The sequence below is a fragment of the Terrapene carolina genome, unplaced genomic scaffold (assembly GCF_002925995.2).
Source record: "Terrapene carolina triunguis isolate 2854851 unplaced genomic scaffold, T_m_triunguis-2.0 Scaffold189, whole genome shotgun sequence".
NCBI classification, from domain to species: domain Eukaryota; kingdom Metazoa; phylum Chordata; order Testudines; family Emydidae; genus Terrapene; species Terrapene triunguis.
This window is the reverse complement of record NW_020664540.1, coordinates 2,047,958-2,064,200: the sequence shown is the minus strand read 5'-3', so window position 1 is coordinate 2,064,200 and position 16,243 is coordinate 2,047,958. Positions and strand designations below refer to the sequence as shown.

Below are 16,243 nucleotides of genomic sequence, written 5' to 3'. Positions count from 1 at the left end.
CTGGCCCTCACCTTCGGGGTCCTGTGTATTGCCACTCACGTACATCTCTGCTTTCACTTTCTCCGACTCTCCCCCTCAAGCCCTTTCCTACTCCTAATCCTCTCCCTTTACATGTTTTGTCTCCTCCTCCCTTCTCAGTTTCACACCTTTCATGTTGTCACTTGCTGCTGCTTGGCATAACTTCCCATTATCCACTAATCACCCTCCCTCTTCTTTTCCTTCAAAATCCTTTTAAAATAAAAAAAAAAAAAACAAAAAACTTCAAATCCATCGTACATTGAGCCTGCTAGTGTTGTCCTTTTGTGTCCTCTGGTGTTTGCACCATTGCCCAGTGGTTTGTATTTTTCTTAGACTGTAAGTTCTGACAAGTGACGACCTTGTCTTAATTTCTTTTCTTGAAGTGCAGTGTAGATTTACTGCACTTTATTACCAAATGGATTTTGTGGTCAATCTTGCAAACTTAGGTGCCTAAAGCTAGGCGCTCAAGTTTGAAAATTGAGCCCTCGATGATGCAAATACTGTTTTGATTCATATTTACATATAGTAATTAGAGATATCTTACACTGGGCTTGAAAGATTTGTGCGTTCTCTCTCTCTCTCTCTCTCTCTCTCTCTCTCTCTCTCTAATACGTGGTGGTTCTCTTGATCTTTGAATCTTCTGTGGAAAATCTCCTAGAAGCATAATGTCTAATACATTTTTAAAAAACATGCTTCATAATTGTGTATATATGTAATGTATATTATTCCTTGTCCTTTAGAAATATGAATCTGATTAGTTAAGATGTGCATGTTTTTGCTCCTGGTTATTTTTATTTTATTTGTGAGATGGTGCAGTCTGCCCAGTTTTTCATACAATACTTGTATTGTTGTTCTTATTTAGGGCCTTGATATGGGGAAAGTGCCACCTACTATCCCTGGTGTAAGTAAGCAGTTGCCTCAAAACTATGGAACCTATCCAAGCCCTGTTCCTTTAGGAACAGGTTCTACAAATTCACTGGAAAGGCGGAAGGATGGCAGCCTACCAAGACCTGGCTCCAGTATAACAAATCGGCAAAGACCTATTCCATTACCACCATCGAGCAATATACATCAGCCTAGTTCCTCACAGCAGATACAACAGAGAATTTCTGTACCTCCTAGCCCTACTTATCAACCTTCTGGTCCCTCCTCATTTTCTGGCGGAGATGGCAGGCCTGAGCTCCCTTTAACTGTGGCTATCAGGCCTTTTCTAGCTGATAAAGGATCAAGGCCTCAGTCTCCAAGAAAAGGACCTCAAACAGTGAACTCCAGTTCCATCTACTCAATGTATCTTCAGCAAGCAACACCACCAAAGAACTATCAACAGGCTGTATACAATACCCTAAATAAATCAGTAAAAGCAGGTAGAATATATATATATTTATTGCTTTTCCCTTTGAAGTAGGCTACTGTTACCTCAGATCTACTCAGTAGACTTGCTTTTTTGATCTGTTTGTAATAAATAATAATTTAGTTGAGATTAATGTAAATACACTTACCTTAAAAGCATTATTTTGTTGTTTGAATAACTTGTCTAAATTTAGAGGAAAGGAGGAGGATTTTGCTTTTTCTTATTCAAACAGTATGGCATCACAATTTAATTTAACCCCGTTTGTAGTTTTTGAGGTGGCAAATAGGTATGTGCTGAGAGACATCTTTATTTTAAAACATACTAACTAACTATTGGAACAATATGCATTATATTAGATGTAATACGTTGTATTCCAGGTATCTTTACAGAGATTGATTAAAGAAATAGTCTCTGGCAGGCTTTTCTTTTAAACAACCCTCCTCTTACCGTTTATCAATGAATAGTTTATAACTCAATCAGAAGTATCTCCATCACTAACCGATGAATACTGATATCCTAGTTTGATCAGCCAACTGGGTGATAGGTTATGACATAACCTAGCTATTGACATCTTTTTCTTCTATGTTGATTTATGAACAAACAGCAGCATGCGCATCCAGCAGCTTATTGCATGACCTTTTTGATATAAATTCAGAACAGTTCCTCACTGTTTTATTTTCTCCTCTTCAGTTTATGGAAAACCTGTCCTACAGTCTGGTTCAACCTCTCCATCACCTTTACCATTCCTTCATGGATCTTTGCCCACCCACACATCACAGCCACAGTCTCAGCCTCAGATTGAGTTCACTGAAAAAGATCAAGAGCTGGAAAACATTCCGCCATCAGGTGAAAATAGCAATGTGGAAAACATTCCTCGCCCTCTCAGTCCTACTAAGCTTACACCTATTGTGCATTCACCCCTGCGATATCAAAGTGATGCTGATCTTGAAGCTCTTAGAAGAAAATTAGCCAATGCTCCTAGGCCATTAAAGAAGCGTAGCTCTATCACTGAACCTGAAGGGCCTAGTGGACCAAATATACAGAAGCTACTGTATCAGCGCTTTAATACACTTGCTGGAGGAATAGAAAGTGCTCCTTTTTATCAACCAAGCAACCCACAGGACTTTATAGGCAACTTAGCAGATGTTGATAATGGAAACACTAGCACCAATGGCAATATTGAAGAACCAATTTCTGTGCAACCCACAGTTGCTCTTCCTGATGAACCTCCTCCTTCATCAGATGCCAATGATAATGAATTACCTTCTCCTGCCACTGAGGACCTGATTAGCACTGAAACCACTAACCAAACCTCTGAGACAACTGAAGACAATAATAACAATCCTGCTGTAGTCCCTTCCACTGAGCAATCACCCAGTCCCATACCTGAGGTCAGCTCCCCAGTAGAAGATGAAGTTCCGGTGCCACCAGCTGTTCCTCCTCCACTTCCTCCAGTAAGTGACGGCAGAAATACAGCTATATTACGTATTACTCTTGGCCTTTGGAAGTAGCTATACAGTCAATTACTCCTGCAGTGACTGGAAGACAATGGGATTATGCTAAATGATATACAATAGCATAAGGTTTATGGTATCAAAGGAATAAAGGGAAAATGAACACAGCACCATGGAAGATTCCTATGGATAAGTTGACAGAAATGCTGTTTCTGTACTAATATTGCTTCAGATGCAACTCTGGCTAGTTAGTAAGGAAATGATGCACATGTTTTGTAGATGATCCTGCATGTTCAGGGTCATGTGTATCCTCTAGCTGCAGAACTTTATCTGAAATTACCCCTTGCCAAGAACTGAATTTCAGAATCAGACTTAAATTTAAAAAATGTTTTCAGACCTCAGGGTTGCAAAGATAACTGTAAACATGAACCTGAGTGGAAACTGCAGCAGTGATGCTTTCCTAATTCTGCAGACAGTCTGAAAAAACAGCTCTGGGCAGTGTGAACTACCCATATTCCCCTCAGTGGGGAATTACCTGTACACCCTAAAAGTGACAGCATAAATGTCAACATTGCTGATTTATTTTAGCAGAAACATCCATCTAATGTGCTTATCCCACAATCCAAATTACCCTCCATGCTTCCCCAGGTGCCATGGCCCCCAACTGCCCCCCTTCCAGCTGCCAAAGCCTCCAGTTTCAGCCTGGCATGTCTGCAACACTATTTGTCTTGTCATTATCAAAATCTGCACTAGGTAGATAATTGAAAATGTGGGGACAGCATAAAATAGATTAAATTTAATATAAAAATAATACTCATTAGACTGTATTATTCACTTTCATACTGAATACAGCGAGCACATCTACTTTTTCATTTATCTAAAGCGGTCATAGAATCCAAGGACCTTGCTGAAGAATTTAGGTCCAGCTTGGCCACGGAGTACACAGTACCTATGGGAACAGGTGCAGGCTATTTTGAGGAGAAGGGGGAGATAATCTTCCCCCCCAAACTTAAGTATAACAGTAATTTAAAACAGACATTTCAAAACCCTACAGCCTGTAGTCCACATAAAGCACAAATTGCTAAAACATTTTGCAGTAGCCTGGGAAAAATGCATCTGATTGATGTAAAATACTGTTTAACAAAACAAATTTTAAAATGGTTCAGATTTTGTGAACATGTTTCTCCTGAAACTACTGGCTAGAAAAACACCTACAATAGTCTAGTGCTGTGCAAGCTTTCCTTCCCCACTGCAAACAGCATAGCAAATTAATGCACCTCAGTCCTAACCTGTAATGAACACTCCTGCTAGCTCAAACCTGAGATTCTCCCGAGCAGAGACTGCCAATCATGCTGAATTGTTTAATTTGTAATGAGACCAAAATCTTGCTAGAGACTAGGATGAGCCCATTCGCTTTCAATTGTGATGTCAGATGGAATTTAAAACTATGATATTCAGAGATGAGGAATGAGCTAAGTATTAACCTACTGTACCTTCTAACCATTTTCTTTAAACAGTAATCTATTGTTGTGTTGGAATGACTTTCAGATTTCCACGTAATAAAATTAATATCTGCCACTGTGGTTTTATAATGGAAATGCTGACAAATCTTAATCAGCACTTTGGGGACACAGTAATGCTTGTTTGGTTAAAACGAAGTTGACTGTTTTGTGATATTTATGCAACCTGGAATGACATCTGCTTTTTCTTCCACTCAGACTAAACGTACCAACCTGAAGAAACCTAACTCTGAACGAACTGGTCACGGTTTGAGGGTAAAGTTCAACCCTTTAGCCCTCCTGCTTGATGCTTCTTTGGAGGGAGAATTTGATCTGGTACAAAGGATCATTTATGAGGTGAACTTTTCTAAATGTAGTCAGTCTCGTCCACATTTTTTCAGTGAAGGAAATGATTTGGGCTTAAGTATTTCAATTTTTTCCCATAGGTTGATGATCCCAGCAAACCCAATGATGAAGGAATTACCCCTTTGCATAATGCAGTGTGTGCTGGTCATCACCACATTGTAAAGTTCCTGCTTGATTTTGGTGTTAATGTGAATGCAGCAGACAGTGATGGATGGTAAGTGTGCTGGCACTTTTAACTTCAAAGTCCCAATTCAGTCAGTTTTGATAATGAAATTTAGTGGAGAGCTATCTAGGGATCAGATTATTACATATTTACCAAATGACCTTTTTGTAAACTCTAAGGCTATGTCTACACTAGCAATTTTGCGGTAAAACTTATGTCGCTCAGGAATATGATAAAAACCACACACACGCAACCCGACTGATACAAGTTACACTGACAGAAGCGCCAGTGTGGACAACACTATGTCGGCAGGAGACACTCTCCCGCCGACATAGCTACTGCCACTCATTGCAGGTGCTTTAATTATGTTGACAGGAGAGCTCTCTCCTGTCGGCATGGAGCAGCATGATCTTAGGCCTGGTCTACACTAACACCCCAATTCGATCTAAGGTACGCAACTTCAGCTACGTGAATAACGTAGCTGAAGTCGACATACCTTAGTTCGAATTTACCGCGGTTCAGACGCGGTCCACACGCGGCAGGCAGGCTCCCCCGTCGACTCCGCGGTACTCCTCTCGCTGAGGTGGAGTACCGCAGTCGACGGCGAGCACTTCCTGGTTCGAATTATCGCGTCCAGACCAGACGTGATAAATCGAACCCGGAAGTTCGATTGCCAGCCGTCGAACTACCGCGGTAGTGTAGACAAGCCCTTACAGTGGTGCAGCTGCGTTGGTATAGCTGTGTCGCCGTAAGGTCTCTACATAGCTTTAATGATCGAGGCATTGAAATACATGACTTTACTAAATGTTCACCTAAGTGTAATGTACAAACTCTTCCAAATAATAAATAAATGCTATTGTATTTTGTTTATATTTAACTGTATAGTTCTAATTTGTCTCCCATATGTTTAATAATTTTGACTAGAAATACACAGCCTTCCCCATTTTTATCCCAAAGTGGGTTTACCTTCATGGATCCTTTGTCCATAGATTGTTATAATTTGGCAGTATTAGTAATGAACTACGTTATTAAAAAATGCATGAATATCTATACTTTTCTATAAGGTCTTTTTTGTGTCATCAATTTTTTAAAACTTTCCATTGGTTTTAGAAAGGGAAGTTTTAAAAAAAGTTGATCTTAATATTACTCATGGGGCATTTTACACCCAAAATTTAAAAATTCTGCGCACAATATTTTAAAATTTTGCAAATTTTATTTCTCAAAATAACACTACATAATCACACCAGTTTCAATTTTGGTAATTTATTTCAAAATACCTGTCAGCAAGTATGTCTGTAACAATACAGATACACGCAAAAATTCCCCCAGAAGTAGAGAGTTAAAGAAACCCCTATGACAACCCAGTTCCTATTTCTCTGTCCCCTTCCCCCCCCCCCCCCCCCGAGCCCATCCAGGGGGCCAAACACCCACAACCCCTCCCCTGCAAGGCCCACCTGTGGCCCCCTCCCCAGCCAATACACCTGAACCCTCTAATCCCCAGAGCCCAACTGCAGGGCCCCCCTAGCCCAGATACCGACACCCCATCGTCTCCCCCCAGAGCCCAGCAGTGGGGTCTCCCCGGCCCAGATACCTGTACACCCTCCCCCCCAGAGCCCAGCTGCAGGGCCCGCCCCCCTGCCCAGACACCCGTCCCTTTCCCCCAAGATCCCAGGAATTCAGAGGGAGAAACAGCCTGATGCTCGCTGAGCCCCAGGCTTGCACAGAGTTTCCTGTGTGCCTCCCTCTCCTTCCCTCAACGCATACTGGGAACTGCAGCTGCCAGGAACCCTCTAGCTCCCTCTCCCTCCCCCCAGCAGTGTCTCTATGTGCAAGCTGGGCTCTGCCGAGTCCAGTGGCCCCTAATGGTGGCTAGCAGTACCGCAGCCCATTTCTGTGCGGGGGGGAAAGGAAATTCTGTGCGCACAACGTTAATTTCTGCAAAATTCTGCATTGCACAGTGGCGCAATTCCCTCAGGAGTATAATATATAGTCCATAGTTCTCTGAGTGCTTGTCCCTCTGTGCAATACATTTCAGGTTTGTGCATGTGCTCCATATGCCCAGGACCGAAGATTTTTTCCAGTGTCTGTTTGGTCCTCACATGCGCCACCATTCTCCTCATGCTCTGCACTGGGCTGCCAGACCCTCACCATATTGGTTCCTTCTTACTGCTCATGGTTTAGGATGAAGTTTTAGTGTATGTGCTGACTACTTCAGCTTTCCCTGTAGATGATTTTTAAAAATTAGTCCTAGTTGTTTTAATCTGGTTAGGATAGATTTTTGGGGTTTGATTTCCTAAACTTTGGGAATCCCACCCATGGCGTGTGGAGTGATGCAATTCCTGTACCACACACCATAATCCCTATTTATACACACTCACTTACTCTTACCACCCTCTAGTTCTTTCAGTGGCAGTGTGGAGAGTATGCCAAGGATCCCTGGCTTCAAAAACTGCATAGACTGCCAGAAGTCATTTCTGGTTACAGATTATCACACTTGCTTGGACTGCCTGGGGGAAACCCATGTCCCTTCTAGGTGCAGTATCTGCAGGTCGTTTCCAAGGAGGACAAAACAGTCAAGGGAGTTCTAACCCAGAAGATTCCTCATGGAGAGGTCTATGAGAGCGGTCACCGGCTCTGACTGGGGAGATCCCCCTCCCAAATGTCTAAAGATGGTAGGAACATTCCTTACAGTGGCTCTGGCTGGTTCCAAGGCACCCCCCACCAGCGCCGAGAGACTCGGGTGAGGAAAGCCAAGGCAAATGGAAGGGAGACAAAACGTCTCCCATAATCTTCCCTCTTGTCCTTCCCCATCCAAGTCCTCTAAGAAGAGGCAAAAGTCTCCGTCCTGCACCAAGTCAGGAGACACCTTGTGCTCCAGAATGGGACTGTCTTTATACTGGGAAGGACCAGTCTGGGACTTCATCAGAAGGTAAGGCCACACCACGTTGCAGAACCAAGGTACTTTGGCACCATCAACAGCTGCTGCATCCGCACTGTCAGCTCTGGCTTTCTCTGTACCAATGGCCTGAAGTACAGAAACTATTCTATCCACTCCAGCCCGTTTCTCAGCAGCGGGTGACTTAATTGTATTTATGGAAGTAGAGTCACTGTGATACTCTCTGGAGTCCCATGTCCAGTACCAGGATATCATTGAGTACAGATATCTCTGCAGTCAAGCTAGACTGTTGCCAGTATCATAGAGGCAGGTCATCACTGCCTCCTCCAGGACTGAGCGGTCTCCTGTTGAATTTGGGGTTGGAGTCAGAAGAAGAATATGGGGGACACCCATCCCGGACTACTCCCCCGAGGGTGTCTTGCAGGGGTTGAGCTCAGAGAGGGTATCTGTATTGTCCAGAGTGTCTCAGTACTCCTGTGCAATTAAGAACCCTCCCTATACATATTGGTATCCATTACCCTGGGGCTTTGCACTGAGGGGGTATGAGGTCACGCAATGGCAGTATTGGGGCCTGGAAGACCCAAGACTATCACCTGACATACCCATGTTATGGGACAAAGGATCCTCGTAGGTGTCCGGCTCCCAGGGTAGAGGAAGAGCACCCTCAGCCTCAGAAGTCACAACAACAATCTGGAGGAGAGGCCCAACAGGAACAAGATGCCATCATGCTGGTGATCTTGTTGTCCTCGTCTCCCAACGAGGCAGTGATTCCTGCCTCCTTGCATACCCTGATGATTCTAAGGCCTTCCAGGACTTGGTTAAAAGGGTGGCAGAGGCATTACACATTCTACGCATTGCTAGACATTCTGCACAGCTCAGGACCGAATGGAATGGAACTCACCAAAGACACTTTGGTAGACACCTGCCACAGTTCCACCAGTAGATAAGTAGGCTGAAAAGAGGTATTTTGTACCTGTGAAAGGGTTGGAATACCTATTCTGTCATCTGCCTCGCAACTCTCAGGTAGTGTCAGGAGCCACCAAACGTAGGCAGAGACAGGTAAGTAGACACCTACTCTGTGTTTTTACAAACAGTCACATCTTGATTCCTGACAGGTTTGGTTACAGTTTTCCCTCCTGTGGCAAAACTCACACCAGCCTGGGACCTAAACCTGGTTTTACCAACTCTGACAAAAGTGCTGTTTGAGCTTCTGGTACCCTGCTCTCTACTGCAGTTCTCAATGAAGGTAGCATTTTTAGTCGCAATCACTGGCCAAAAGAGTAGGGGAGTTAGGAGCACTCATGGCAGACCTCCCCTGGCCCTCTCCAATAGTTTTCCACAAGAATAAGGTATTCATGAGACTGCATCTGAAGTGCATCCTTAAGGTAGTGTCAGACTCACATTAACCAAAACATCCATTTCCTGTGTTCTATTCTAAACCACACACCAATAGGGAAGAGGTAATGAGGCACTTCTTGGATGTGCGTGGGACCCTTGCCTTTTACCTACAGAGGGTGAAGTCATTTAGGAAATCTCCTAGACATTTTGTATCATTTGTGGAAAAGATGAAAGGAGAGGCCACGCCCACCCAGAAGTTGTCAGTGGATCTCAGGATGCATCATACTTTGCTACGAGCTGAAGAATGTCCCTCTTGAGGAGTGTGAGAGCACATTCAACAAGAGTCCAAGCAGCCTCAGTAGCCTCCCTCAAGGGTGTGTCTATTATTGACACCTGCAAAGCAGCAACATGGGGCTCTGTACATACCTTCGCAAGACATTATGCACCGGTGCAAGCAGCTGCTTCGGATGCCTCCCTGGGTAGAGCAGTTCTGTATTCTGTTGTGATATGGGACTGTGGGTACTCACCTCCTCAGAGAGACACTGCTTCTGAATCACTTGAAGTGCATGATGCATAGGGACAAGCACCCGAAGGATGTGTTTTCCTTATGTCCACTACCCACCTCCTTCTCTGCTGTCTCAATTTCCCTAAGTGGGGCCTAGCGGTAGAGAAGGAACTAAAATGGTGGCAGCCTGGCAGCCCTGTTTATAGCTTCAGAGCAGAGCATGAGCATAAGCAAAGTGGAGGTGCATGCATGGAGCAAATGGACACTGCTAGGGAAAAATCTTTGGTCCTGGGCACATGAAGTGCATGTGCAAACCTGAAGTACATGACACACTGGGAGAACCCACCTTAGAGAACTCCAGTTACTACACGGTGAGTAACGTTTCCTTGTCCTGCAGCACTTCTTTAGTGTATGTGAGGAATTTAGAGAGCTGGCTTTGCTGAGCTATTTCTAGCCCTTTTTGCCTTGCTCTCTACTCTCTCACCAGCACAAGCCTCTCTGCCCTTTAAAGCTAACATACTGCAGACTTCTAAAATGTCATGAAAACGTACCATTCTCATTAAAATCTGTTTGCTTCAGTGGGGTCAGAATTTCATCTGGGTTATTTATTTAACTTTTATGTGGAGAATGTTTGTGGCACAAGTAAAAACATAATTGTCTTTCAAAAGTAACTTCTAAAGGATGACTGAACCCTTTGTTGGAGGTTGGATTTGTAGGGTTCCTGGCCCATTTTGATGTCTAAATGTTGGCTTTGTTTCAGGACGCCTTTGCATTGTGCAGCTTCTTGCAATAGTGTTCATCTCTGTAAAGTACTTGTAGAATCCGGGGCAGCAATTTTTGCTTCAACTATAAGTGATATAGAAACTGCTGCGGACAAGTGTGAGGAGATGGAGGAGGGTTATATTCAGTGTTCCCAGTTCTTGTACGGTAGGTTGCTAAGTGTATATGCTTGATAATTCCCTTTACAAACCTTTAAAACTTCTCTGAAATTCAACCTTTCTTCTCTGTCCTGACTACCAAGTTGCTAGTTAAATTCTGTATCCTCTACATAGGTCTTTGAAATTAGCATTGCCCTTCCCCCAACCTCATCCATTCAAAATACTGGTGCCAGAATATTTTCTTGGCTGTTTCTTTGACCGTGTCATCCTTCCCTCTTCAAGTCAGCTCACTGGCTCACTATGGCATTGTGCATGATTTTTAAACTTCTCTTCCTTCCTTTCTAGGAAACAGTTCTAATGATGATAGGGTTTTGGAGTTAGAAGGGTGTTGCCATGTAAATTTCACATGGAATTTTGTCAGGATATCCCAGACTTCTAGCAGACCACACCAGGAGGCTGAAGATCTAAACTTTATTCGAATTCCTTATCATGAGTAGTTATTCATGTTTTGTTCACTGAATTAATGAGACAGATGACCTACAGCTTTTAAGTTCAGTGCATATATCACAAGAGAAGCATCTTTCTAGAAGCAGCAATTAAATAAAATTAAGATTCTAACTTACACCAAAAAGAGTGTAAAGGCTTCATTAGGGTTTTAATATACCCCTTGAGGCAGATTTGCAGTGTGATGATGTATACAGCAAATGCTCTAATAACTATGCGGAGCAAGAAGACATAAGAACTCTAAACCTGTTGTGCTAGAGAATGTGTATGAGACTAGTACGAGTGATTTGCACTAGGGCTGTCAATCGCAGTTAACTCACGCTCTTAACTCAAAAATTAATCATGATTAATCGCACTGTTAATAGAATACTAATTGAAATTTATTAAATATTTTTGCATGCTTTTCTACATTTTCAAATATTGAATTCTGTTACAACACAGAATACAAAGTATACAGTGCTCACTTTATATTTTTTATTATAAATATCTGCACTGTAAAAATGAGTATTTTTCAGTTCACCTCATAGAAGTACTGTAGTGCAATCTCTTTATCGTGAAAGTATAACTTACAAATGTAGATTTTTGTTGGTGGTGTTGTTACATAACTGCACTCAAAGACAAAAGAATATAAAACTTTAGAGCCTACAAGTCCACTCAGTCCTATTTCTTGTTCAGTCAATTGCTAAGACAAACAAGTTTGTTTACATTTATGGGAGATACTGGTGCCTGCTTCTTTTTACAATGTCACCTGAAAGTGAGAACAGGCATTTGCATGGCACTTTTGTAGCCAGCGTTGCAAGGTATTTACATGCCAGATATGCTAAACATTTGTATGCCCCTTCATGCTTTGGCCACCATTCCAGAGGACATGCTTCCATGCTCATTTAAAAAAAGTGTTAATTAAATTTGTGACTGAACTCCTTGGGGGAGAATTGTAGGTCTCCTGTTGTTTTACCTGCATTCTGCCATATATTTCATGTCATAGCAGTCTCAGATGATGACCCAGCACCTGTTTGTTTCAAGAACACTTTTACAGCAGATTTGACAAAATGCAAAGAAGGTACCAATGTGAGATTTCTAAAAATAGCTACAGCACTCAACCCAAGGTTTAGGAGTCTGAAGTGCCATCCAACATCTGAGAGGGATGAGGTGTGGAGCATGCTTTCAGAAGTCTTAAAAGAGCAACACTATGCGGAAACTACAGAACCCGAACCATCAAAAAAGAAAATCAGCCTTCTGCTGGTGGCATCTGTCTCAGATGATGAAAATGAACATGTCAGTCCGCTCTGCTTTGGATTGTTATCGAACAGAACCCATCATCAGCATGGACACATGTCCTCCGGAATAGTGGTTGAAGATGGAGACAGATGAATCTTTAGCACATCTGGCATGTAAATATCTTGCAACGCTGGCTACAGCAGTGCCATGCGAATGCCTGTTCTCACTTTCAGGTGACATTGTAAACAAGAAGCGGGCAGCTTTATCTCCTGCAAATTGTAAGCAAACTTGTTAATCCTATTTCAGCCAATTGCTCAGACAGAGTGGACTTGTAGGCACTAAAGTGTTACATTGTTTTATTTTTGAATGCAGTTATTTTTTTGTACATAATTCCACATTTGTAAGTTCAACTTTCATGATAAAGAGATTGCACTACAGTACTTGTACTAGGTGAATTGAAAATTATTATATTTTTTTACAGTGCAAATATTTGTAATAAAAAATAAAAAGCACTGTACACTTTGTATTCTGTGTTGTAATCGAAATCAATATATTTGAAAATGTAGAAAACATCCAAAAATATTTATTTAAATTGTATTCTATTAATAGTGTGATTGGTTTGTTTTAACTGCACAATTAATTGCAATTTTTTAAATCACTTGACAGCCCTAATTTGCATCCTTATTTCAACTAAAGTAAGGCCAACTAATTTTCAAATACACATGCAATGAAAAGAAAAAACTTGTTCCCAACCTTCTATGACAAGTTTTATGCCATACCAGGTTTTAATCTCCAATTAAATTCCTGGGGGGGAATTATAATGGAAACACTGACAGTCTTAAATTGCAGCAGAATGAGGCTCTCAGCGTGTTCCACTGGAGAGGAGGACCCAAAATCCCAAGTGCATAAAGTCAAGGTACTTTGCCATCTGTAATATTCTTGTTTACCTTTTATTTCTTGATAACAGGAGTACAGGAGAAGTTGGGAGTCATGAACAAAGGAGTAGTGTATGCTCTATGGGATTATGAAGCCCAGAATAATGATGAGTTGTCATTCCATGAAGGAGATGCCATTACTATCCTGAGACGTAAGGATGATAATGAAACAGAATGGTGGTGGGCTCGACTCAATGATAAAGAAGGCTATGTGCCTAAAAATCTTTTGGGGGTAAGTTACTTTAAGCTTCTTCCTTCCTTCTCCCTTGAACTTGGCCTATTGTTACACTTTTCCTTTGATGGGTTCTAGAAGTTCCCTCTAGTCTCCTAACTATGCCACTTCTAGGTAAATCATTGCTGCAGTGATACAAAGAAGGCAATCCCTCTTTCCCCGGGCCTGAGTGCACTTTCTCTGAGCATTATTGCTGTAGAAAAAATACTGTAGTTAGGAATTTAACCCAGGACAGTAAACAGAACAGTAATCATTAGGCTGCCTGAAGTTTTTTTAGGTTATAACTTTTTAATTGATCTTTAGCATCATATTAAATAGTGATATTTTCCATGAGATCAAACAAAGGGATAAAACTGGCTCCCTAAGTATACCATGGTGGCTGTTGTGAGCAACCTTGATATTTGGTACATGAAGATATTTAAATAATTGGGATGTAACAGGTTTGTGGCATGGATCACTATTGGTGGGAGTGTGTGTTCTATTCACCTGCCCAGAAGGTAGATGTGGCCAAAATGCAGATCAGAATTATGCAACAGGTAAACTTTCACTTTCTGACTGCATAAAGTGGTGGAAAGTTATACACATTTACTGCCACCTGCTGAAGGATGGAAATAAAAATAATTAATAGCATTAGTTATTTAGGTAAGGAAACTCAAGCCTCTAACAGTCTCCTCTTGAATTGTTCAGACTTGCATGTCACTTTGTAATCTAAAGAAATGTCATTGTCCACTGGGCATATTTAGTACATGTCAATGAAATGTCTTACCCTTTGCTGTACAATCCATTCAGGTAATCAGAAGTAGCCTTTTGGCTGTAAGTGGGTTGTGTGTTAATTATAGACTTGATTTTCTAATTATCACATCTAAAGCTTGGGTATTTTTTAACTTTTGATTTTGTTTTGCAGCTATATCCAAGAATAAAGCCTAGGCAGCGAACCCTTGCTTGAATTCAGATGTTTGGCAGTGCAAAACATGGCTGGTAACTGGAAGCTTAAGCCCACACTGGAGTCATCCTTTTCTATCACATTTCAACTGGAGACATAAAATTATAATCTTTGTTTTTAATGGTGCTCTCTCTTGTTAATGGACAGCAGTCAAGGGTTTAAAAATCTGCAGTTTGTAAATGAAGATCATTCCATGTAACCTATCTACAGTATTTTGTCAACTCTACTCTAAATACCAAAAATACTCTTCTAGAAGAGTCCATGGATGGAAGCTTCTTGTGTTAAATGTTCACAAATGTAATTTCCAAATTGCAGATGTGCTGTCCAATCTGTTCTAGTCCCACAATAACTGTCCCATGTCAAGATTTGATATTTTTTGACACCACTGAATGTTGTTTACTCATTACTGACTTAATTCTGTGTATGCTGCAGAGAAGACTTTCACAAGTTAAGTGCATAAGCAGTCACCAAGGCTCTATATACTCTAGGATTTAGAAATAAAGATATGTTAACTGATGTTCTAAGTCCTAGTCTAGGGCCTGCTCTACACATAAGACTTAAGTCAACCTAGCTACATTGCTCAGGGCTGTGAACAATTTTACATCCTGTATCACAGTTAGGTCAACCTAACCCCTACCATACATGCAGCTATTGAATGAGAGGTAGTTTACCTACAGCAATGGAAAAACCCCTTCCCTTACTAGAGGAAGCATCATGCTACAGCTGTGCCACTGTAGTGTAAAGATACCCTTTACAAAGCTCAAACAGAAGCTTTAGAGATGCTAGGATCTAGATTTTGTTTGCATTTAAATGACAAGCCAGAATCAAAACTACAGTTTTTGTATACTTCTCAAAACCCCTACACTAATTAACTTGTTCATTTTCTTGGTATTCAGCTTATTACACGAGTTTTACCTCTACTAATTTAAGTTACAGGTCCCACTCCCACTAACCTGTGAACTTGTCTGTTTGGAACAAAAGAACATGTAACAGTGGATTTGCAGTCAGATTAAAAGGATTTGTATGTTTGCATGGATGAAAGTGCAATAGTTGAGAAGGGTAAGAGTCTGATAAGTTAAGAGGTACACTAACTTGAAGTCTGCCTGAGTAGTTGAAGGACTAAAAAGTGGAGAGCTAGTTGTACTAATATTGAGAGTCAATGAGAGGAAGAGAAACAAGGGGTTTGAGGATTTGAGAATGGCAATAATTTGCTATTTTGGTAAGGACAGTTTCTGTGGATCTTGGCAGCCCGACACCTATTGCCAAGGTGTGTTATGCAATAACCTTTCCACTATAGTGTAGTTTCAAGCAAAAAAAAAAAAAAGCAGCACTTCACTGGAGTTAATTGTACATGGTTTTATATACCAGAAATATATTTTGAATTTCTCGTAAGTTGCATTTTTTCTTCCATTAATGTGTAGGCCAGTTGGCTTTAACTCTTCATGTACAAGTCTTGTGTATAATTTATATATCATTTATGCAGTGCTGTAATTTGCTTTTACCACCATTTAACATTAATTGTATATATTGTAGTGATGAAACGTGAAAGGGTATTGTTAAAGAACATTGGCTACATGAATGTGACAATTTCAAGAGCCTATGATGCACATTTACATGTTCTCTGGATGAGTGTATAATAAAATACTGCCAAGGCATGGCTGCATTTTGAAGTGTTTATTTTAAAATGTTAGGCAATGGCAAAGTACTGTAACCTTTGTCCACCTAACCTGCAAAACTAATCCACACTGAGTGATGGTGATAACTTAGTAGTCACAAGTGGGTGTGCATAGTACTAAGAGGTTATCTTGGCTGTACAAAGAGAAAAAGGCTTGAGGTGCTGCTCTGTGACTAGGTAGGCCCTGTCACTTAAAAAAAATGTTTTCACCTTAAGCTGCTGGCCTCTGTTCTTCAAGGCCAGTCTGAATGGTTGCTGGCTGCACTTG

At 41.3% G+C, this 16,243-nt stretch overlaps 1 protein-coding gene across 4 annotated transcripts in view; it reads left to right on the top strand.

Annotated features, from left to right (window-relative positions):
• The window catches only part of PPP1R13B (protein phosphatase 1 regulatory subunit 13B), a 112,454-nt gene extending 96,764 nt beyond the window's left edge, over positions 1-15,690 (top strand). For all 4 annotated transcript variants that reach the window (XM_024217190.3, XM_024217189.3, XM_024217188.3 and 1 more), the window contains 7 exons: positions 881-1,382; positions 2,060-2,823; positions 4,542-4,679; positions 4,769-4,902; positions 10,351-10,517; positions 13,158-13,357; positions 14,262-15,690. In XM_024217190.3, the coding sequence (XP_024072958.2) occupies positions 881-1,382; positions 2,060-2,823; positions 4,542-4,679; positions 4,769-4,902; positions 10,351-10,517; positions 13,158-13,357; positions 14,262-14,303 (1,947 nt within the window). In that variant the 3' untranslated portion in view covers positions 14,304-15,690. The remainder of the gene's footprint in view (positions 1-880; positions 1,383-2,059; positions 2,824-4,541; positions 4,680-4,768; positions 4,903-10,350; positions 10,518-13,157; positions 13,358-14,261) is intronic.
• Positions 15,691-16,243: the final 553 nt, after the last annotated feature.